The sequence below is a fragment of the Hyaena hyaena genome, unplaced genomic scaffold (genome assembly GCF_003009895.1).
Source record: "Hyaena hyaena isolate Hyena2069 unplaced genomic scaffold, ASM300989v1 scaffold_31, whole genome shotgun sequence".
Taxonomy (NCBI): Eukaryota; Metazoa; Chordata; class Mammalia; order Carnivora; family Hyaenidae; genus Hyaena; species Hyaena hyaena.
In genome coordinates, this window is record NW_024080664.1 from 4,585,826 (window position 1) to 4,610,383 (window position 24,558).

The 24,558-nt window shown below is 51.9% G+C and overlaps 1 protein-coding gene across 4 annotated transcripts in view; it reads right to left on the reverse strand.

The window, feature by feature from the left end:
- AGAP1 (ArfGAP with GTPase domain, ankyrin repeat and PH domain 1) overlaps positions 1-24,558 on the reverse strand; it is a 538,356-nt gene that overhangs the window by 183,764 nt on the left and 330,034 nt on the right. For all 4 annotated transcript variants that reach the window (XM_039228590.1, XM_039228588.1, XM_039228589.1 and 1 more), the window contains one exon: positions 18,251-18,355. In XM_039228590.1, the coding sequence (XP_039084521.1) occupies positions 18,251-18,355 (105 nt within the window). The remainder of the gene's footprint in view (positions 1-18,250; positions 18,356-24,558) is intronic.

Below are 24,558 nucleotides of genomic sequence, written 5' to 3' on the forward strand. Positions count from 1 at the left end.
AAAACAAAAAAAACACCCCGGAATATAAACTTGGCAATTCTTGTGTTGCAAGCCACTGTGGGATTTTTTTTTTTTTTTAACAGACCTTACGAAGTGCATTTCCTAATCCACGAGAGCCCTTCGACGTGGTGCTTCAGAAACAGGTGGAAGGCAAGGAGGCCGGGTATGTGGCTGCTGGGTCCCCCAAGAGAAACGTCGCTGAGGTCCCTGTGTTTGAAAGAACCCGTCCCTTTTCATGTCTCCCCAGCTTGGTACTTGAGGAATTAAAGCCGGACCCAGTACACAACGTGGCCTCCTCAGAAGTGGGACGCGCAGCCCGACGGGGGCCTGAGGTAGGGACCTCGCTGGGTAAAATAAAGACAGCAAGCTGGATTTTGATATGCAAATGCTACAGATACTATCCTTCTTGTGCTCCTCGTAGAAAATGCTGATCGATGATAAAAGGGGAAAAAAACCCTTTAACAAGGCATGAGGGTAATTCAAAGCCAAGTACTTTTAAACAGCACTTAACAAGTCCCCGGGGCCCACTCAAGAGCCAGGCCCCTCAGAGGTGCCGTCTCCAGCCCCTCAACAGCTTGAAAAAGTAGTAATTGCAAACCTATTTGCATTTTTCTTCTCAAGTTGGCCACGCGCTCCTCGTGCGGGTTATTTTTTCCGAGCAGGCGCTGGAGCAAAGGGACCCGTTCCGGAACGTTCCGATAGCCTGGCAGCCCCCGCAGCCCCGCTCCCACACCTTTGCCATCCCTTGTTTTTCACCTCTCTCTCCTAATTATGTTGCATCTATTGCCGTACACTTAATTAGCTGCATTAATGTGATTTCTTTTCACATAGTCAAGCAATTAAGAGCTATGATTGAGTTTCATTCAATTAGCCTCAACAAACATGCTAATTGATGTCCCAGATGCAAATGAGGTGCAATGAGAGAAACCTGCGAGCGACCGGGAGCCGTGTCAGAGCCTCTGCGTTCGGCTTGCTGACGAGGCACAGGTTACCGCGGCTCCCAGCTTCTGGGGGGCCGCGGAGGCACCAGTCCCTCGGTGCGTCAGCCTCTCCGGGTACGGAGAATTCATTCGATTTGCCGCTGTGCGATCTGGTCCTAAAAATCTCACGGGTTACACCCGGAGGCCATCAACTCGGTAACACCGTGCTCCTGCAATGGGGAGTAAAGCCTCATCCAAACACCACGAGAGGCTCCTGAAAGAACAGAGAGGAGTTCTCCCCAAAACTGCACGGGGGAAGGTGTGTGCGTCGGGTCTTGGTGGCCTCGGAGCCCTCTGTGTGCATGATGGCCCGTACGGTTCTCAGTAAATGGTGAGTTCATCTTAGTCAGCTCTGGGGCATCTGGCACTCGGAGTTAAGCTCAAAATACAGCCATCCATCAAGAGTCCCTAAAAATACTCTCACTGTATTGATTCTCCCTGCCTCCCAACCTGATGTTACCCTTGGCTGTCTGCTGAAAGATGGGTTTGCCTGATGCGTTCACGGGGCTACCAAAGGCAGTTAACAAGATCTTAAAGCTAACCCAAAATGCAGAAACCGCATGACTGGCATCTCAGAATGAGGGCATCTGAATACAAACCCATGGCTTTGAACCTACACTCTCTTCAAGTACAGATGATGCAATCAACGCCACTCTGCTTTTACACAGTTTTTTTTTTTTTTTTTAAAGAATGGAGACGCTTCATTTCCATAATTAAATGATGGAAAAAAATCACAGAAATTTTTGTTCCGATTAGGTTTTTACTCAGTAAGTTCTGGTTTCTAAGTATACATAAATGCTTAGAGATTTAGTACTTTATGTTAACATGCAATACTTTCTCTAGGGTAGATAACTGATAGGACAAACTGATGATTGACCATGGCCATTGGATCAGATTTTTCCTTTCTGCAGGACTAGCTTCGCAGTCCTCAAAACGTGGTCCCTGATACCCAATCAAGGGGCTCACAGGTTCCGTACTGTTTCCAAAACATTCCAAGGCATTGTTTGCCTCTTTCACTGTGTTGAACTTTGGTTTAATGGTGGATAAAACAGCTGGCTTCATAGCACAAAACAAGGCTGTGGTACCAAATTGTATTAGTTCCTGTTGCTGTTATAGGATTCATTGCCATCCTCTCTAAATAAAAACAAAAACAGTTTCACTTAAGAATGTTCTCAATAAACTAAAAAACAACAAAAACCCCAAAACCAAACAAACCCAAAAAGCAAAAAACCAAACCAACCAAACAAAAAACTACAGATCCTTAAATATTTCAACCCTGAGTACATACATGTGTTTTTAATTTTCTGGGTAAGGACAGGGCAAGTATGTGAGTGTCTGTGCCACACACAGAAGCCAGACAGTGTCCTGCAGAAATGCACGTGTGCAATTGCTTAGAGTTGCAAGCTGAACTAGCCACTTTTTTTTTTTTTTTTTTGGCTGGGACACACTTTTCCTTGAGAGAATGACCATGCCAGACATTAACTAGGATTGTTCGGTCTCAGGTCTTTGGCAGGTATTTTTCTTGAAAATGAACAAAGTGAGCACTGTAAGAAAAATAGTGCATAGTATCCATGTCCAGGGTATGAAATATAATTTGAGCTTCTAGGGACCATGAGACCCTTGGAGACTTGTATCTCTCACCATGCGCTTGACACTTTCTAAAAATAGTTAAGGCCTTTGCTGATAAGATGGGCAGTGATCTAAATGAATGTAGCTTCTGGATATTATCTGATGAAAAGCGTCACCATTTGGAAAGCTGCCTACCACAGTTAAACAACATTTCTGAAATTACGCATGTGTGGTGTCACATGCGAGGTTGAATGAATTTTAAGGGAGTGGACGGGGAAAGATTTCGTGAGAAACTGCTCAGATTCCCTGCTGCGTTCCTAAGCTTTAACAGTCACATATTGCATTTTGGTGTCGTACCCAAACAGAACACCCACAATGATTTGGAAATGGCTGCTGGAATACTCCTCCCTTTTCCAGCTAAATTTCTGTACCAGGCAAGGTTCCTTACGCACTTTAACGAAAACAAGATAACGCAGTGGACTGACGGCAAACAACAGTGTATGACAATCCAGTTCTCTCTTATTTAGCCAGATGTCAAAGACAATCAATAAAAACAATCTTGTCAAGATTTTCTCTCATTTCGGAAAAGGCGTTTTTCGTAAAAATGTTATTTACGAAATCATTATATAAGGGTGATTTATTATTATTTTTTTTAAGATGTTCATTTATTTTTGAGAGAGAGAGAGAGGGGCAAAGAGAGAGGGAGACAGAGAATCCCTAGCAGGCTCCGCCTGTCAGCACAGAGCCCGATGTGGGGCTTGAACTCAAGAACCATGAGATCATGGCCTGAGTTGAAATCAAGAGTTGGATGCTTAACCTCCTGAGCCACCCAGGGACCCTAGGGTGGTTTATTATTTGAAATAAATTATGTGAATATTTAAAAATTTCCTTAGTTTTGATTTGTAATGTGCTGTCAATTAGATGTAACCTACAGAAACAAAAGCACTTTTGGATTCCTCACTTATTTTTTAAGAAGGGAAAAGGGTCCTGAGGCCACAAGGCTCAAGAACCACTTTTCCTGTCCAAAGTCCGCAAAATGGCCAATGGCTACACATGTGTGACTTTATGCACAAGGCTGGGGGAAGGAGCCGGATCTCCACAGAGATATTAGAGATGTTCTTCGGATTTGTTTGTCTTTTCCTGGAGGAAAGGATTGACTCAGTCTCCAGATTTTCACTGTACTTCATGAATGTCCAGGTTCAAAGAGGAACTGTAGTTTGTAGAAGTTCTATTTTTAAAAATCCTTACTTCTGGGCGAAAAAAAAAAAAAAAAGGTATGTAAGAGAGCCCATTGTTAGATGCAGTGCTATTCCCAACTCCATTTAATACTCTTTTCAAAGGAAACTAATCTATAAAGACACACATAATACCATCCATTCAAAGAGACTAAGCAAATGTTCAAGTCCAACATTTCTGAATAATAAACAATAGCCTCATATATAGTCACGGACACAGAGGAAACCGACACCCTAAAAATACTATGAAAATATCGTAAAACTAGGAGAAATCTTGCCGTGTCCTTTCAGATCACATAACTCAAAGAAGACAATTTCTCCTTCTCTCCAAAGGACCAGTCACAATAGCGAGGTAGGAGGCAGCTTCAAAGTGAAACACCCCATGAGAAATGATTTTTGTTTCCCCAGACAGCCAACAGAATTCCAGGGTTTCGCTTTCGGAGCTGCCTTTGTGAAGACGACTTGACCAAAGCTTGTGAGCGCACGTCAACGTGACGTGTGGCCACCACAGGAAGAAGGTACCTGGTGAAGTGGATGTCTACCCATGACCGAGACAAACGCCAATGCTTATGACATCCGATCCTTTAGTTAATTAAGGCTTTACAGGGCCAGGTAGTCACATAAGACCGGGTAGAAGGGAAGGCTGGTGAGGTATCATGGGGGAACAGTGGCGGTACAGTGTGCGCACCATGGAGAGCTCCGAACACGCCAAACGCCCACCTGTGGAGACTGGTGGTTACCATCCAACACGCATGGGCTAAAGTCCAACGTTAGCCCAGGGGGTTGGGTTATTGTAATAGAAATCAAAACAGCAGAAAACTCTAAATTGAATTATGAATATACCTTTTGCTCCCTGACTGTATCTGTCTTGATTGACCTAGTCGATTGAGCTTTCCACTGCAAGAAAGATTTTCCTCATTTTAGGTTAAATTGAATATTACCCAGTTGTAACCCATGCGTGCTCAAACCCAGCCCGTACGAAATGAATGTGTCGGGTATGGAAATGGCTTCCTGTCTTCCCAGTCACTGTAGGCCTCTTCAAAAGGCAAGCATGAGTGAAATTTCACTATGATGAACTTGAAGGAGCCGGCGCCTTTCCTTGGCTGTATGAGTACTTTAATAATTAATTATGGCTTAAAACAACTGGATTGGATCCCCCAGTTAGATCTGGGAAGTTCTGAGTGAGATAGGAATGTTTGTCATAACGGAATCAGATCTATCTGAAGCTCTTTAGATTTCAGATTTCTCGGGATGAATTTGCTAGAAGACACAGCTCTTAAAGAAGCAGATTTTTAAGGACATGGTCTGTCCTGGCAGTCCTGGGGGGAGGGACATGAATGATCATTAGGCCTTTTGTTCTACCATCTGACCCAAAGTAGGACAGAAATCTCCCATATCCACTGTCGCCCACCCCAACATGTAAGGACTAATTCTGAAACATTCACCACACCCGTTTAGAAGGCTCGTTGCTTATTTCTTCCTGATGCCTTGCTTTTAGAGGGGTTCTTCTGTTTCCCTGATGTTACAGCTGCCACAGTGGTTTACGGTGATTCGATCAGATTCATTTCCAATGAGGGGCAGTCAGTTCATGGACTTCTGAGTCGTTCTGATCTCCTAAACTAAAGATGTCTGCCAAGGACAAAGTCCGCCTCTTTCCAGCCAGAGGATGGCCTTGGGCACCCAGCCCGGGATCCAACCTTAGAGCTGTGTCCTCAGACATGCTACCTAATGAAGCTGGGTCCCCATTTCCACATCTTTAAAAATAGGGGGATTAACAGTTCTTGCCTCATGTTGCGAGGATCCCCCGAGATGATGTGCGAAGTGTCTGCGAGAGCGCCAGAGCCCTCAGCAAAGGACGCTCTTCCTAAGGTGCCCAGAAAAAATTCTGAAATAGTTACCTTCTGATTTTATGTGGGCATTTCCCCACTTAAAGGTGTTCCTACTTAGGGTAGCAATTCTGACATGAAAAGTCAACGGGAGTGACCTGCAAAGCAATTTTTCACTTCCCAGAATAGGAAAAACAAAACAAAACAAAACAAAAAAAAAACAACTGGCCTCTGCAAACGCGTGGCAGTTTCTACTTTCTCTTTATTTTTCTCCCCATCCTCCTTCTTTCCTTTTTCTTCCTTCCTTCCTTTCTTTCTGGTGGGGGAAGCTCGGATCTGGTAGTCAGACATTTTTATTGCAAAATGCCGTCTGGAAAAGATGCAAAACAAAATTGCCTAAAATGCAAGGGAGAAAAATCCGGGGAAAAACAAAAGGCCCCCTTCCCCTTGCTTACTGAGTTCAAAGGCATAACATGCAGCAAATGGGAAGCTATACTAATTTTAAAGCCATAAAACGCTATCAAGTGCCCTGCGGGGCAGGACTACACTGAAGCTAGTGGCACCTAAATAAGATATGGTTCATTTACTCCGCAGCTTAGCCTAATGTAATCATCAGCGGATTTTAGCCTAGAGTTGTAACAGGCAAACAGCCGATGCCGGAGAGGTGGCACTCCCAGCCATCGAGGGGGCCGCGGCTAGATTGCTGTTGATTAGAAAATTTTTCAGTTTTGACAAGCACTTAATGAACATAAATCGCACCTTGATTGGTTTCCATTTGGGGCCACGGGCACACCTGAGAAGCAGCGGTCCCTCCACGTCTGCCCTCCCCTTCTCACGAGACCTCGGCAATGAGCCGGCGATTGGGTTACGAGCCACGGAAGAAAATATTTATAAAATGTAATAATGGGATTCCATTTCTTAGTAGAAGGGAGAGGAGATTTCCTCGCTACCCCCCACGTCCATCCTCTCCCGCGGAGTCCTCGACTGTGACTTACTGTCAGCTGGAGAAAACCAATGGTTTTGATTTATTTACCTTTTCGCGAGAATTCTGGCTACAGTTAAGAACACTAAAGAGACCAAAGATGGAAAACAAAGTGATACAGGCTGGGTTCAGAGGATGAAATATCGTACGGATAAGACAAGGTCCCATTGACTCTAGTAGAAGCTTCCAAAGCTCAAATCCACAGGCGACACAGTTAAATCTGCGTATTTACAGAAACACATGTATACTGTTTTTTTTCTAATTTAGAAAAGAAGGCAGAAGGATTTTTCAATGTTGAAAAAATAAGGTAGGATCTAGAATATTTGGTAGTTTTGTTTTTATAGAGAAAGAAGACCTTTTTGTCTGGTCGTGACCTACATGCTACGCACACTCCCAGTGATCAACACGAGGAAGCATGTATTTTGGCCATTTTATTTGGAAATCTAAACACTGCAAACCCTGAGGGCTCTATAAAACAAGTACGAAATTCCTTAGGCAGAAATAAGACTTTGAAAAAGAATCTAATTTTTTTGCTTATAGGCAAAAGGTAGGAGTGTGTAATTTTTTTAAAAAATAAATTTGTTGTTTAAAATTTTTTTTCAAGGTTTATTTACCTTTGAGAGACAGAGAGAGACAAAGTATGAGCTGGGAGGGGCAGAGAGAGAGAGAGAGAGAGAGAGAGAGAGAGAGACAGCGAATGGAAGCAGGCTCCAGGGTCCGAGCTGTCAGCACAGAGCCTGACGCGGGGCTCGAACTCATGAACTGTGAGATGATGACCTGAGCTGCAGTGGGACGCCTAACCGACTGAGCCACCCAGGTGCCCCTGCAGTCATTCTTTTTAACAAAAGTTGTCGATATTCCCTGAAAATATTTAGACTACCTTGGCCGTATCACCGCATGGGTTTGAAAGCACTGCCGTTGGGAAAAACCGCCCATCATTCCATCGGAACCTGACGGGTGAACGGCAGCGACAGTTCCCAGGTGACCCGAGGCCCAGAGGGACCTCCTCCTCACCGCTCAGGGGGCTCCTGACAAACCGAGGGGCGGCCCATACGACTAGGGCCGGGCTGCTGCTTTCTTACCCCAGGGGCCCCTCCACAGTTCACTCAGCGCAGGACTGCGTCCGGAGAATTCCCCGGCGGGCCCTGGTTAAGGCTGGACGTCTTCAAACTTCAGTCATCCTCTATAGTTTTCGCGTGTTGTGGTTCGTGCAACAAGAGGCATTTGCACACCCACGTGCACGGCAGCACCCTTCACCACAGCCCGGGGGAGGAAGACATGTCCAAAGGTCCCTCCCCAGGCACACGGATAAAACGAAATGTGCTCCGTCCACAGTAACAGTATTACTCAGCCTTACAAAGGCCGCCAGCCCGACGCTAGCACGTGCGCGGGCCCCCAGGATTTTGCGCGGACTGACGGGCGGCAAGCGCCGTGCGGTTCCGGGGCGAGGCACGCAGAGAGCGGGCCGCGGCCACAGAGCGACGGGCCGCGGGGTTTGCGGGGACAAGGGCGCGGCGCGTGTCGGTGATGCAGGAGGAGGGCCCCGGCGGCTGGCCGCCCCGCAGCGTGCCCGTCACGCTGAGCCACACACTTAGAAACGGTGACGATGCGCCACGCTGAGTGTGTTTCACAACGAAAAAACGAGACCCAAGGGAAACCGTAGGCGCCTTTCCCGCCGCGGGGGTCGTTCCCTCAGTTCGCAGCAGGTGGAGCCTGGATGCGGCCGCGGCTCGTTTCTGGGGCTCGAGAGGCGGCTCCCCTGCTCAGGGCGCAGGGGCCGCAGGGGCCGCAGGGGCCGCAGGCCTGCAGGTGTGAGGCCGGCCGGGGCCGCGTTCCACACGACGGCACCGACGTGAAGGGGTGCAGGCGGCGGGACCCCAGGGGCCTGGGCTCCGAGGGGCCAGCAGGGAGCCGACGGCCGAGGCAAGGGGAGGCGAGCGGCAGGAAAGAGCGCCTGGGGGGCAGCTGCGGCTGTGGGGCCCGAGGCCAGAGAACCGGCAGGAGACCTGGGGGCCGCACCCCGGGAGAGGACCTCCTCCTACGCGGAGTGGGGACCTTCTCCGTCGTGGAAACTCTTGAGAGAATCAAGTGGAGGGAAGGAAGGGACAGTAGGAACGGAGGCGGGCGACGCGGGAAGAATCAGGAGGGGCCGCCCTCCGCTTCCCTGCACGGCATTCAGCGGTCGTGCTCTGGGCCGCGGGGAGCGGACGTGCGGGCCTGACCCCTGACCGCTGGGGCGGCGGGTTGGGAAGCCACCTGCCGGCGGGGCTGCGGGGAGACCCACGTGATGGCGGAGCGGCCAGAGGCCTGCACCCGAGCAAGGGGCTCGGGGGCTCCCGCAGCGGGCCGAGCCCCGGCGCTCCTGGGGCTCCATCCAGGCCACGGGGTGCGGAAGGGCCGCGTCAGGACCAGAAGTCACAGTGCGGTCCCCCTGCATCAGACCGGAGGTCACAGGTGAGGGTCCCCCAAAAAAAAAACGAACAGGCAGAGGAAGCTGACGGAGCGCCTCAAGGAAGGAAGGGATTTTGAGACGGACGGAGGTAACGGCGTGCTGGAGGCCACGGAGAGCCACTGTAGAGCCACCGCAGGACTGCTTTCTCTACGTAAAACAAATTCAAGCGAAGGTCCGTGCGTACACGTATGGCCTATGTTCTCAGGCGACTACGTGTGTGGTTTTCTTAATGTGTATTTTTGAGAGAAAGGGAGAAAGCACAAGCAGGGGAGGAGCAGAGAGAGAGGGAGAGGGACTCCCAAGCAGGCTCCGCGTTATCAGTGCAGAGCCTGGCTCGGGGCTTGAACCCACAAACTGTGAGATCGTGACCTGAGCCGAAGTTGGACGCTCAACTGACTGAGCCACCCAGGCGCCCCAGAGGTATATGCTCTTAATTTACTTTCTTGTCAACTGTGTGTCATAAGCTTCCTGAAAGCCTTTCTTGGAAAGAGGTGAAGCATTAAGTGCGATTTGACGCCAACAAAACATACATGTGGAGCTCCTCGTGGTGATGCTCCCACTGCGGGCTTGGAAGGAGCCATGTCGTCCATGAAGCCACTCACGTCGGACAACCAGACAGTGGTTATTGGTGGGGGGGGGGCAGAGAACACTCCCAGCTTCTACCCTAACCTCAACAAAGCTGCACCACAGCCCCCTAGGGTCTATCCCTTTACCCTCACTGCAACAAACCTGGGATTTTCCTACTTCCCCGGGGCTGACTCCAGCCATTCTAGAAACTTCCACAGTTTACAAACCCATCTCCGTCTGCCGGGGGGCAGACCAGAATGGAAAGGCTCACGTGTAGCCAGAGCTCCAGATCCCTGCTCCTCAGTATCTACCTATTTTCCTAACCCCCTTTAAAGTGGATCATTTTGGGGTAGGAGGGATTCCAACAGTGTTTACAGATTTCGTGGCTTGTGTAATAGCACGTGTGTGGCCCCCTCCCCACCACCTGACGCGAGCCATCTACACTCAGGGAGGCACGGCTGTGCAATGTGGTTCACCCTCTCCGCCCTAGGCTCACTGCGATTTTCAAAACAGAGCGAGGCTCACCACCCGTGAGGACCTCAGCCCAGGCCGTCTAGGAGCAAAGCCACTGCAGGGGCCACGTGACTTGACCGGTGCGAACCACACCAGCCCGGGGCCAAGAGTGGGGAACGGGGCGCAGTTGTAGTCCTCAGACTGTGCTAGACGGGGCAGCACAGACGCTGGAAGACACCAGAACAGCTGGCCTGCCAGGCAGTCAGGGAGGACTCCTTGTGGAGGAAGGGCATAAAGGCCCCCACACGATGGACCGCAGACTGGAAACAGGCTGGACAAGGAGTGGAGACCGGAGGACAGCTTGTGGCATTGGGGCTTGGGAAGGGGAAGCAAGGCCACGTAACTTCATCAGAGTGAACTACGCCTCCCGGGACACGTGGGCCGCTGTTCTTCTCGGGGGGGGGGGGGGGGCTGTCCTCTCAACATTATTCAACATTATCAGTCATTCCATCATGCAACAGGCTGTGCATCTAGAAATCTGGGCTTTGGGGCGCCTGGGGGTTCAGTCGGCCAAGCACCAGACTTAGCTCAGGTCGGGATCTCACGGTGCGTGAGTTCAAGCCCCGCGTCGGGCTCAGTGCTGACAGGCTGTCGGCCCAGAGCCTGCTTCAGACCCTCTGGACCCCTTTCTCGGCCCCTCCCCCACTGTGCTCTCCCCCCCCCCCAATAAAAATGTGGGCTTTGAAGTGATCTGCCTCATCTTCTAGACTCTGGCTAGTCTGACTTCTGCAATGTTTTGGGGAAACCAATGAAAAGTTTCTCTGGACCGCAACGCAATGTTCACGGCCTCGGGAAATCTGAGGTCTGCGTGAGCAGGTGCGCAAAGCTGGCTGAAAGGGCTCATCACCGATTCGTAGTGAGTCCCCAGTCCTCAAGTAAAATGTGCTTATTTGATGCAAAGGCTGTGTGTATCTTGAATGGTGATTACCAGCAGCGGGTGGAGGCAAGGAGCTGCTGTTCTCACAACGTATGTCTCTTCCTTTTTCTCTTGTGTTATTTCTTTTGAGAGAAATACCCACTTAGGAAATCACCCTGGCTCTTTCTGTCTCTCTTGCATCAGTCAAGAGATAGATTTTTCTCTGATTAGAACCTGGAAATGCACAGGAATCAGCACTCTAATGACAATTCAGAGTCCAAGTCTGGTTCTACTGGCACGGAAACAAACAAGCGTCAACGGCACCCAGAATCAGAGGTGCTGTGTAACTGGAGGATCAAAGCCGCCGGGAGGGAGGGAGCCTTGCTGTGAGGGGCAGGTCGGGTTCTGTGCATCGGGCAGATGGAAGCATGGCAGCTCCCAGCGTGGGCCCCGTGCGGAGTGGGGAGCGGGAGAGGGACCCCAGGAGGAGGTTTTCCAAAGTGGGAGCAACTCAAGCCCGTGTTAGCCAGGTGGGCTCCTCACAGGCACCCACACCCTCAGAAGGAAGCCCGGGCAGCCTTCCCCGGCCGGGGCCATTAAGTCCGGGGCCTGGCCGCGTGGCCACGGGCTCACTCTTAGGAATCCCGGCGCGCGCCTCTGTCAGCCGTGCCCTCGACGGCCGCTCGCTCGACACAGAAGATGAATAGGTGGCGATGCAGAGACGTAGAGCCCCGAGGTCTGAGTTCTATCTCATTATCCCCTCCATTTTTCTATCAAGGTGCACCCTAAGGCGCCACAGAACGGGCTGCCCTTCGCCCACCCTGACCGCGATCCAGCCGAGTGTCACAAATGAGACACGCACACCTATCTCCTTTTTAAAGGTCGTGGAGATGTACAAATTTTCAGAGAAATAAAAACATAGACCATGGAGCAGCTTGAGAAGTTGGCCTCGCACAGTTTAATCTTACTAGTTCAAGGCCATCTTTGCAGAGTGCCCAGTGGAGAGGAAGGAGGAGCCAAGCTGTCCAGTCCCGGAGGGAGGGTGCCTGGACCTTCCCCTGGGTCTCAGCACTGACAGTGCTGCGTCCTGGGCCAACCTGGGCAGCTGGTCACCCCGTGGGAGCATCCACGAACCCAGAGCAGCCCCATTATTTTGTTGAGGCTTCCACCTGTTATCTCAGCTGGGCTACAGGTTTAGTTTTTAAATTTTTTTTTAATGTTTAGGTATTTTTGAGAGAGAGAGACAGAGGACGAGCATGGGAGGGGCAGAGAGAGAGGGAGACACAGAATCTGAAGCAGGCTCCAGGCTCTGAGCTGACAGCACAGAGCCCGATGCAGGGCTTGAACCCACAAGCCATGAGATCATGACCTGAGCTGAAGTTGGATGCTCAACCAAATGAGCCACCCAGGCACCCCCAGGTTTAATTTAATGAATGACAGCATCTTGAGAAACTGGGTTTTCCTGGGTCCGAGGCTTCACCTTCCCACATGACTACCTGATCCCACTCAGCAGCTCCAACCCCGGGATAGGCTTTTCCTTTGAGTCCGGCCGACTCCGCTGGCCTCAGTTTGCCGAGGTTCTGGTGACACCTCTGGAGTCTGAAGTGACCCTGGAAGACACTATCATCCAATGTTCCACTCAAAGGATTCTTTTTCCAGATTTCCAGGGTGGACGCCATCCAGCCAGTTTCTCAATGTCCCCACCGAATCAGGCACCGCCCGGAAGGAACGCTCAAGATCAGGGACGTGTGCTCAGAAGCCCCACGGGCAGGGACCTGTGCAGAGGCGGATGGCCGGGGCCCACGGTCGAGGAGCTGCTATGCTCGGGTGTGGGGCCATCGCCCCGCACCTGCTGCCGTCCCCACGCTGGCCAGAGCGTCTCCTCAGCTAGCCTGTCCGTCACCTCACCCTCGACCACCAAGGGCAGCCACTGTGGGAACCCCCCGTCCTGAGGAACAGCCAGGGCCGAGATGCACCATCACTTCTGCCTCCTCTCCCCCATCTCCCGCTGCACGCCCCCCCCCCCCACAATGCAGGTGACAGAGGACCCGTCAGGGGGAGGCAGTCCCTGAATCAGCTCCTGACGCCTCTGGGGACAGGCCTAGGGGCCGCAGGCTAGGAGTGTGGCAGTGAGGGAGGTGGGTCAACGCTTCAGGGAGCGCAGGGTGAATAAATCTGGGGTCTGGAGGTACTGTTGGGGTCGACTTTCGGGACACTTTTCAGTCGGGCTTGGGTCAGCCCTCTGCCTACTCGCTCCTGATCTCCAGAGAGACTGATGCCTATGATCCGGCCACGTATATGCAATTCCATCTGCTTCCGGACAAGAGGGTCTCTCCTCCCTGAGAAATGTTTAAGGTTTCCAAGGGCAGGAGACACAGAAACACGGCTTCCTCCCAACGACTTCCGTCTCTGGGATGGGGGCGTCCGTACCACAGGAAGCCGGAGGGAGGCCACGCGGCGCGTCAGGGTGCGGGGCTGAGCCTGGGGCCCAGGGTGGACAGACCCTTCTCGGGATGATGTCACAAGGCTGGGAAGAACGGAGGCCTGGAAGAAGAGGTGACTGGGAATAGGACAGGAGAGAAGGAAGGGGGAAGGAAGTGGCACCGTGGGGGTCCAGCCCACGGAGGTCCCCGGCTGACCCGCCGAGCACCGAGACAGGCGGGCAGTCCTCAGCTTCAGGGAGCGTCCCCGGCGGCTGACCCATTCCAGTCACGCGGGAGCCTGTCAGCCTCATGCCAGCCCCACCGAGGGCCGCAGGGCCAGGGGCTCCCAACTCAGGACCGGCAGCCGGTGTCCAAAGCCACGGTTTCAAAAAGCTCATCTTTCCGCCGGGACCTTGTAAGCCTGGCCCACAGCCGGGGACCACACAGCGACAGTGTGTTCCGCCCAGGGGCTGCCTTTGTCTGCCCTCCACCAGCGGGCACCGGACATCTGCCGGGGGCTGAAGCTCAGGGTTCATAGCCCAAGGGTGGTCTTTACAGAAACACTTCCACGGACACCGGTGTTATGAGCAAACGCTATTCGTTCCTTCAAGGATTACAACTCACTTCTTCTGAGAGATCTTCTTTTCCTTTTTTTCTTTATTTTTGAGAGAGAGAGAGAGCGCGAGAGAGCGCAAGAGCACACAAGTTGGGGAGGGGCAGAGAGAGAGGGAGACACAGAATCTGAAGCAGGCTCCAGGCTCTGAGCTGTCAGCACAGAGCCCGACGCGGGGCTCAAACCCACAAACCGCGAGATCATGACCTGAGCTGAAGTTGGACACTCAACTGACTGAGCCACCCAGGTGCCCCAAGATCTTCTTTAAGATGAAGACATTTAAAATAAAAACACCTGCAAGAGTTTGGCTTTGCTGCTGACAACTGTAGGAGGGACCGCCCGCAAAGCTAACGCAGGAGCCGCTGATGCTCAAGCGTCTTCTCCAAGCAGAGGTCCGGGGAGATCTGCACCGCTGGGGGCTGCGGGGGCCGAGGCGTGGAGGCGGCAAGAGTGAGGCACGAAGAGGCCTGCAGGGGGCGGCTGACTGCACTGGTCCCAGGGAACCCTTGCCCTGGCCTGTCTGTCCCAGGAGTGCTGGCCGGGGTGCTCGGCTGGGAATCTGATTTGGCGAATGAACGCTGGAGCCACTCCTGCAGCCTCTGGGAGGGGAGGCCAGCCTTACAGACCACGCTCTCCAATACAGGCGATTCTCTGATGGTGGCCAATACTCCGAGGCAGCTGACCTTTTTTTCTTTATTTATTTTCAGAGAGAGAGAGGGAGACAGACAGACAGCACAAGCAGGGGAGGGGCAAAGAGAGAAGGAGAGAGAGAAAGAATCCCAAACAGCCTCTGCGTTATCAGCACAGAGCCCGACGCGGGGCTCAAACTCACGAACCCTGAGATCATGACCTGCACGGAGATCGAGTCAGACGCGCAACCGTCTAAGCCACCCAGGCGCTCGCAATTTGAATTTCTAATGAAATGATTAGGGCCCTCACCACGCTGGCCTATCTCCCTCTGAACTTGATTCAGTCCCTTACTCTGCTCCAATTGTCTCTGTGTGCGAGACCCCCACCCAGCTCCCTGGGTTTACCACGATCACCAAGATGAAGGGGGCTGGTGGTGGAGTCCGGGTCCAGCCTGAGGAGGCCCACGAGCGGCAGACACTCTGGCTGTGAAGGGGCTGCCGCACAGCCCCGCCCACTATCTGCTGGAGTGTTACTTACTCGTTTCCGGGCTCCTCGAGCCTCAACTCCCCACAGCTCCCCCCATTACAGAAGCATCGCCTTGCTCGAAGCCCATCCTCAGAACAACATGGCAGGTTCCTTTTTGGTAAATAAATTACTGAATCATCGAAAGTCAGGGGGACACAGCAGCAGCTGGCCCAGTTCCTCCACTAATGAGAAACTCTATCTCAATACAGCAGATTGTTTAGCCGGCTCTTTTTCCTTTGCTCCCTGGTGAGATGCGGGCCGTGGGCTCTGCTATTCCAGCTCAGTGCGGACGCCCTGCTCGGGACCAGTAACAGGGTGAGGGTCAACGGTAATGAAGCCCAGAGCCACCAATGTGGGCAGATTCCTCCAGTATCTGAACCACTTACAACACACACACCTTCGTGGGTTCCAGCCGTAGTGGAGCCTGGAGAGAGTGGGTGTCATGGCGCTATCGGTTTACTTGACGTCATTGGCTTTTACCACCTTCTGACGTTCCCTGGACTAAAATAACGGGGACGTCCTGTATGGTCTCCTATTTTAAGACCTGAATTTGCGACACAGCTGCATGCTCCCAACTGTCTCACTAAAGAAAGTCTGGCCTCCGCCCATGGGCATTGCCCTGGTGGGTCTTCCCAGTGTGAGCCACAGAACATGCCAGACCAGCTCCACCGCGAGGGATCTGTAGCTCTCTAGCAAGTGGCAAGAGAACTCGTACCTGGAGCTCACTTGCTATCTGAATTTCCACCCAAGGCTTGGTTGTGACAGTATCAGAGTAGGTTTACAAGGAAGGCCATGCCTTCTCTCCGCTATAGTGATTCAAGTCCCGCCCTAGGTGGCCCCGCCCCCTTGGGGGGGTGTGCGTACGTGATTCAATAATTTCAGTTTCCAGGAGACCGACATTAATGGAATTGCACTTTAAAACGACATTGGCTCTTGCTTGCCGTGTAATTATAAAACAAAGCCCTGCTGAGCTCCTTTTCTGGACTCCGACAACATCCATGCATACATATATATATTGAAAAAAAAAAAAAGAGAAATTGGCAAACACAGAGAAGCCCCCATCGGAGAATTTTCAAAGTAACCGTGAGGACATTAACTGAGCGGTTTGGATGGGAAGGACGTACGCGTTATCCCTTCTATGGGGACTTTCCGGGACCTACTGATGTGACATTTTTTCCCCTTGGCAAGAAGAAGTAAACATCCCCCTGACCAAGCCTGGGCTTAGCAGGCGAGTGTAAGGTGGCTTGGAATGCTCACCGGTCAGACCTCACTTTTTACTGGTCTGGGAGTCCAAGGCGAGAAGAATATTTTGATCACTCTTCTCTAGCTCACGTAAAGCAGCTGCGGCAAGAGTCAGAGCCCCTGTCCTGGAGAAGAAGGCAGCCAGCGGATGGGGCAGCGCTGGGGACGGAGGCGAAGACCGAGTGCCGCCCCGCTGCTCCGACGCAGGCGGGCAGCGGCTGCAGAAGAGGCGGGAACGGCCACAGACAGGCCTCCTGAGAAGCAACCTGACTCTATTCCCAAAGAAGCCAAACTAAAGCAAGTGCAGGGGGAATTTCCCCAGTACAGTGAACAGTTCACAGCTCCCAAGTCCTGGGAAGGGCAAAGCATGCGGGGCGTTCCGACATCAGAAACAAGTCAGAGATGCCTAAAGAAACACCTGTTTTTTAACGTGCTTCTGAAAGGTAAAGCCATTGCCGTAGGACAAGGGAGAAGACAGGATTCACCCCCGGGAGCAAATTAAACAATAAGGATGTCACTGTTACTTATCAGAGTGGAAGATCATAGATACATTGTTGCCACGGTAAATGCTCCTGCGAATGCAGGGTACAAGCCCTCTGGTATATTGCCGGAGGGGAAAAACTGATACACTCTTTCCAGGAGTCCCGCAACATACACCCAAAAGCCATGAAAGGGGAAGACTCTTCAAGAGGAAGCTGATTGCTGGGAATCGGTCTGAGGGAAATGGATAAATAAAGGACATCGATTAGAGTTTTACATCTAACATCAAAAATAATTCCAAGTAAATGTGTTTGCCACACGTCCATTTTAGAGACATTGCTAGCCCTGTGAGGGGACATCCGCGCGACGCATGTCACGTAACCGTCCACAATGGTGACCCACGAGTGACGGTGCTGACATGGGGACGTGCATATGGTCTGTCATTATGCAGGAAAGGGGGCCCCAGGCAGCGGACACAGGGTGACCGTGCGGCTGTGGGAGGAAAAGCACATATGCCTAGAAATGGCTGGGAGCGCACACCCCAAAATGCTAGCTGTCCGGTTGCCCAGGTGGCCCTGTGGGAACGATATTACATTCTCTTCGATACCCCACGGCTGACTTCTTGTTCATAACCGCATAATATTTCAATGCAAAGCTTAACACCAGGATATAATCAAACGAGCAGGTAACACTATATATTCTAATGTCCACATCTACCTCCCTCAAAACATCACGCAAGATAAACATTATGCCAGATTCCTGGCAAGTGTTAGAGAAATATCATTAACGCCCCATCTTCAGATATTAGCCAGGCTTTCTGAAGCCCGGCACTATCTCCCCAAAGTAAAATCAATTCTGCTTTTTAATCTACCTTCTAGAAATCACCATTATAATGCACTTTATACTAACACACGTAGAAAAGTTTCTCTTACCTTACAAACTGGTAGGTGCTCTTATCTGACAGTAACAACCGAGTCATGAGCTGCACTTAACTTACTGGTTTTCTCAGCTGCTCGGAGCTGAATCCTGGGTTCCAATGCAATCATTTCCTTTATTCTAGATTTTCAAATATAAGGGCTCTTTTCTCTTTTGCTACCTGCTCCTGTCTTTTTACTTCCATTTAAAATTTCACTTCATCGGCCATGAGGGAGGGGAAGAGAGAGGCGTGTGGTCTGATGGACAGAGTGAGGGCATTTTACTTATCTGGAGATGGAGGAGGAGACCCTTTACTACTTTAACTCGAAGCAGAGGCGAGAGGCCTGATGCTGTGAGGACCCCTAGCCCCCGCCCCCCAACACCCAGCGTGTGATCTGAGCCCTGGACCTCCTGACTGAGCGAGCCAAGGGGCCATACTCACATGTAAACTCGGGTGATAGGTCAGCACGCCGTTGTCACACAGGGTGACGTATTTCTTCTTCCACTCCTTGTTCAAAGATTTGCCACTTCGCTTCAGCAGCATGCCCTGTAAGAAAAAGGAGCCCGAGATAAATTCACAAATATAAATTACAGTCTTGTGTGAGTTTTCTTAAAAAGGAGACAGATAATTTAAAACATTTTAAACATTCATTCCTCTTGTCATCTTAAAATGGAGAATTTACACTTGTTTTTAACTTGGTAATTAGGCTTTTCTCCTCTCTTCAATGCGCAACACATATGTTCAATCAATTCGTGTGAGTGTGTGAACTGTGTGAAGCTCCTGAGTGCTGAAGATGATTCAACAAATACGACACCAACCATCGTGATGGGCCACACACCCTTCCCATAACTAGGCGCATATGCAACTAAAGGTATAACGTTTTAAAAGAGGAAAACTTAGGGGCGCCTGGGTGGCTCAGTTGGTTGAACACCCGACTTCAGCTCAGGTCATGATCTCACAGTTCGTGGGTTCGAGCCCCGTGTCTGGCTCTGTGCTGACAGCTCAGAGCCTGGAGCCTGCTTCAGATTCTGTGTCTTCCTCTCTCTCTGACCCTCCCCTGCTCACACTGTCTCTCTCTCTCTCTCTCAGAAAAAAGTTTAAAAAAATAAAAGAGGAAGCCTAAGTTTCCTTTTCTAAAAAGAACACATTAACTGAATTCTGAAACTTATGATCTCTACAAATAAGAATACTTCATAGTTTTCCATTTCGGATTTTAATTTATTAAAAACAAAATTCCACCTGTAAATTTAGTAGTAGGATTTAATAGATCAATCGTGTATAATTAATCCACCTTGAATGAAATCATATGAGGGCTCCTTGAAAACCACTGGGAATTTGATGCCAGCACACTCTGAACCACACCGACGAAGGCCTGCCTGGACGACGGAAGGGAGCTCACTGCTGCGTGGACCCCCAGTTCCCCGCAAACCTCCCACGGCACCTCTAGGCCGTTCGGGGTTGACGACTGGTGGCCGGCACCGAGTGCGGCCTTGACTTTGTGCTTCACGCCCTCGCTGGTCGGACCGTCTCGACTTGAGCTTCCGTATCTGGACTGTTCAGCTCCTGAGCTCGTGGGACAAGGGAGACAGAAGAGTCTTCTGGCTTCCTCCTCCTCTCGCTGCCTGCTTAGGGGCTCATAGCACGGTAACCACGACCGAGACGGCACAGGGATTGTGCTCATTAATCCACCCGGACCGAGGCCGAAGGCAAGGTCTGAGTGTGAAATGGAGTCTCATAGAAGCAGAGACGTCTGTGAGTCTCCTCAGGAACTTGGACTTGCCTCCTCTGACCTCCTAACTCTGCTACCGGCCCCCCCTCCCGCCCCCCGAACCACAGCGCAAGAGAAAATCCAGGAAAAAAATCACATAAGCATTTTTATGCGGTACTTAGGTTCGCATTCCAACTAATTACCAATACTGTGACAATACTGCTCTGTATATGAAGTTTCACGAACACGATGGACACTGGGGAGGTCTGACCATCGTTTAAATATCGTTTCTGGAGGAAAGTGTTTCTAAGGTTGAAGAAACTCACAAGTGAAGCTTTTTGGAAGGTCATTCCTTTGCAAGTTCTTATTTGAAGAAAACACACGGCAAAACTCAACATACCTTGATTTCTTAGAATCTACGAAAAACCGACCTAATCCAAATACGGCACGGAGATCAACGAAGGGAAGTGGGCCCAGAGGAAAGTGCTGGTTACAAACCAAGTCCCGCTGCACAGTAAGAAGCAGGCGGAGGGGCAGTCACCACTGGTGATTTGACAGTGAACAAGCAATCGCTTAAAATCATTACATTCTTCCCTCTAGCAGATTTCTAAGTTTTTTTTTTTTTAATGTGTATTTATTTACTTTAGAGAGACAGAGCACGAGCAGGGGAGGGGCAGAGAGGGGGAGACACAGAATCCCAAGCAGGCTCCAGGCTCCGAGCTGTCAGCACAGGGCCCGACGCGGGGCTCAAACTCATGAACCGTGAGATCATGACCTGAGCTGAAGCTGGATGCTTAACTGATGGAGCCCCCCAGGCACCCCTAAGATTTTTAACCTCAGCTTAACAGAACTTCACAGACGTTCTCCTTTGGGCTCACATTTTTTCCACCATCCATTTAGGATGGATTTGAACAATACCAAGGGCCGGGGGTCACCTCGGTGTCACCGGTGGCTGAGAGCAGTTCTGGGCTTCAGAGAGCACTGTCCCTCCCCACTCAGACGAAGATGCAGGCTGCACCCTCACCCCGGGGCTCCCTGCGGACCCGCACGGCTTCCGGCCGGCTTCTGGTACTTGACTGAGCAGATCCTACATGCACAACCACCCTCTCCCCAGTGAGGGCGGTCGGGACTCCTCCTAAGGGGATGAAACAGTCTAATCCGGAGGTGACCGTCAGGGAACGCCACCAGGCTGACTGATCTTGGTGCTGGGAGAGCTTAATGTCTCGGTGAAAGAAAACGCACGTCTCGACAATCTTAAATAAATTCTATGGGTCACCTTGTGGGGTAATCATCTCCACTCACGATTCAAATGCTGCCCAAGTTAGCAGGGCTGCAGACCCCCCCCCTGCACCCCTGTGCCCGAGGAGCCGCCCCTCTGCCCTCTGGCATGTGCCCCAGCCGGGTTCACTGCCTGACCCCCAAGATTTCTGCGGTGATGGAGCCACCTGGCTGCCCTGCCCCCCGCCTACTGCTGCCCCAAGTTAGAGCCCACCAGCCCCAGGGTGTGCGAGCCTCCAGTTCCAGCAGAATGCCAGGAGGGGGGCCGGCCGCTGCACCCCACCTCTGAGACTGGCAGCAAGAGCCACCCTGAGGGGCTCGCAGAGACGCGCGCTCTCTGATGAGCAGCCGAGGCGGCCGCGAGGTGAGGGCTTGTAATCAGAGGCCCGATCGGAGGCCAAGTGACAAGACTTGGCAAACAGCTTCTGTGGATTAAAATTGTGTTTTCTTTTGGTTTCTTCCTTTGTTCTTTTTCTGACATTAATTCTGAACACTGATTTTTTTTAAGGAGCATTTGTACCAAGTGAAAATCAGGGCATTAGAGAGTCTAAACAGACCCCAGAAGTTGAACCACTCAATCCTGAATCTGCTGGACTTCTGTTTGGCACGCTACGTGTCCAGAGTCACCCGGTCCTGCCTGGGCAGCCCTGTGCCAGGGGCCCGTGGGTCTGGACAGCTGGAGCTGCCCGAGGACTGGGCTTTTTCCGGGTGGGGATGGGGGGGGTGGTGAGGATGAGCTTGGCTCATGACCCTGGAGATACAAGAGACAGGAGGCCCCTTTCAAGGTGCCCTCACTCGCAGGATCCACGGAGAGCCACCACAAGTCCTGGTGACAGACCCCGCCACGTGCCTACACGCCAGGACTTTCTTAGTCCCAGACTCTTCTAGAAGCAAAAGGTTTCAGTTGTTCTACCAGGGTGGGGCCCTCCTCTGAACACAGCCTCCCAAGAAAGACTGCAAACCCACTATGCACCTTTGGGACGAAGTTCTAGGCACGGAGAACACACTATGGTCCTGGCAGCCCCTCCCTGCATCAGGCTGAGCCCCTCAGACGTCATCTCCTACGCGTCACCATCCTGAACTTACGCACTGTCAACCGAAGCACCAAGAAGGTGGAAGACCTAAACAGAGTTCATTTTCAACTTTTAAAGGACACGAAACCATGGCCGAGATGACAGAGGCCGGGAGGCTCCCTGCTAGAGACACACAGCGGACAGTCCTCATCAGCCAGTGCACATGGCCCTTAGGATTCCAAGTCTCTTTGATGCTGTGTGACCCAGGGCGAAGCTGCACGGGCAAATGTCAAGGTGCACACTTGGTCTTTCAGATGTCACTTTTGTACAAGCAAAAGCCACCTCTTGCCTAAGACCGCCTCTCACTGACCAGCTATCATTCTGTAGACGTCAACCACAGTTACTGTTTTTTTGTTTTTGTGTTTTTTTTTTACTTTTATGTGGCTTATGCATCTGTTTAAAATTTTCGGTGTCCAGACGCCTGGGTGGCTCAGTCGGTCAAGTGTCTGACTTCGGCTCAGGTCACAATCTCACGGCCTGTGAGTCCCAGCCCCGCGTCGGGCTCTGTGCTGACAGCTCAGAGCCTGGAGCCACTTCAGATTCTGTGTCTCCCTCTTTCTGCTCGTCCCCTGCTCACGCTCTCTCTCTCTCTCAAGAATGAATAAATATTAATTTAAAAAAAATTTTCGGTTTCAAAACGATACTGGGCTCACTGTGAGTCAGGGGCTGCTCTAAGAGCCTTATGAGTATTAACCCACTGGAAGTTCACAACCTGATGTAAGTAGTTGCTATGATCATCCCCATTTTATAGATGAGGCCAATGAGGCACAGAGAGTTTCTGTAACTTCCCCGCACAGCCGGCATGGTGGCTGGTCTCCAAAGATGGCTCCCAACGCACCACGCTTTAGGTCCTCCTGCCCCGACGAACATCGTCCCGCACTGACTCGGGGATGCCTGAGGCTCACCTTCACCCACAGAAGTGGCAGGGATGCTATCTACATGGGTTTAAATGTTAAGAGATCTCGGCAGCTTGCAGCTTCTGCTTTGGGGAGGTGGGAGACAGGAGCCATGCTGTGTCCGTCTGTGGTCCTGAACCACCATCGTGAGAAAGCACGGAGGTTTCTCAAATCACTAAGGTCTGGGGTAGATCCTGACGCAACCAGAGATAAGGCGCACAGACTTAGCACCCTAGATTCTGCCACAGCAAACTCCACAGCCGCGAGGCGCTGGCTTGGAACCAGGCAGCTGGCTGAGGCTGGCGGGAACGGAAGAGCCGCTCACAGAGGCTAGAAGGACAGGGCGGGAAATGCTTCCGGAGTCTGGATAACGGGCGCCCCAGCTGTGCACTGGCCGCGCTATCAGCAGACCTGCTGCCTGCGGGAACGCGGGGCACAGCCGGGGTGTCTGGGGAGCCCGGGGCCTGGATGTGCCCACTGGGCTTCCGGTGCTGAAGAACTTAGGGGGAGCGGGGAGTCAAGGCTGCTTAAGGCAGTTTTTCAGCAGAATTAGAGAAAATACTCCCGATTGAAACACCACCACGAGAAAAATCGCTTCTCACTCCCAGCTTCTTCTGCCAGCAGAAAACTCAGGGCAAGAGCTGGCCTCAGAACAAAGATCTAATCCAGGGGATGCCAGGAGATGTGATCTCAGAGTGAAGACCCAGCAAGGTTGCGGCCGTTGGACCCTCATCTCAGGAGCTCTGAGACTTCAGGCAGGGCCTCGCAGACCCTTCCAATTAGACAGCATATGTGGACCACGGACAAGGGTCTGTGGGTTGGCTTTTGTCTAACGGAATAAATTACGATTTGATACAAAGGACGCCCACGAGGATTTTAAAGGAATTGTACCGTGTTGGACTACAAGTCCAACACACACAGAGAAAGTCTGAACTGAACCCTCAAACTAAGACCAGCAGGAAGCAGGCTGAAAAGCCCCACAGCTGCAAAAAAAAAAAACCCGGGCCATTTCTTACGGAAAAGGAAGGTCGGCTGAGACGGCAGAGCCCTGGACCCGCAGAGCCCCCCGGGGGGAGAACACTCACAGGGTGTGATCACACACACAGGGAGGTCAGTGCTACGTGCCCGGCGGGGTTCAGAGCCGCTCCAGACCAGCAACTGCTACAGGTGCCCTGTCTCTCTCCTCCCTTTTCGGATGAAGGGCACCTGCCAGTTCTGTCCTGCGTCAGCACTGGGTAGACGTGCATGGGGCCCACGTGCGTAGGGGAACCCCTCTCTGGAGTCCCTAGGTCATCAGATGACCAGGACTGTCCCCGAGGAGCCTCAGCCGAACGTGCACATGACCAAAATGACAACCCCGAACTTTGCGCCTGAGCCTGAGGCCGTCGCGGGATGAGGTTCTGAGAAGCCAGGGGCAGCACGAGGGTGCCTTGCATGGGGGACGGCGGACCGAAGAAGCTGGTCTCCAACGATTACCCTCAAAAAAACTCGGTTCCTGTGTGGTCCCTGGGCTTCGCACTCAATTCGACCAGCAGAATGTGGCGCAAGTTATTCCGGGCTCGTTCTGGCCGAAGCCTTTGGAAAATCTGGCAGCTCCTGTTTTTATGTCCTTGGGAGCCCTGACTTGGCCTTGGGAGAACTCAGACGAGCCTGCTCGGGAGACGGTCAAGAGGGAGGCCCTGGGGCTACGTGGAGGAAGACCGAGGTCCCGGCTACAGGACCACCCCTGACCTGTGGGCTCAGCGCCCCGGCATCTGAGCCACATCGCGTGAGGCACCAAAGATATTGGTGAAG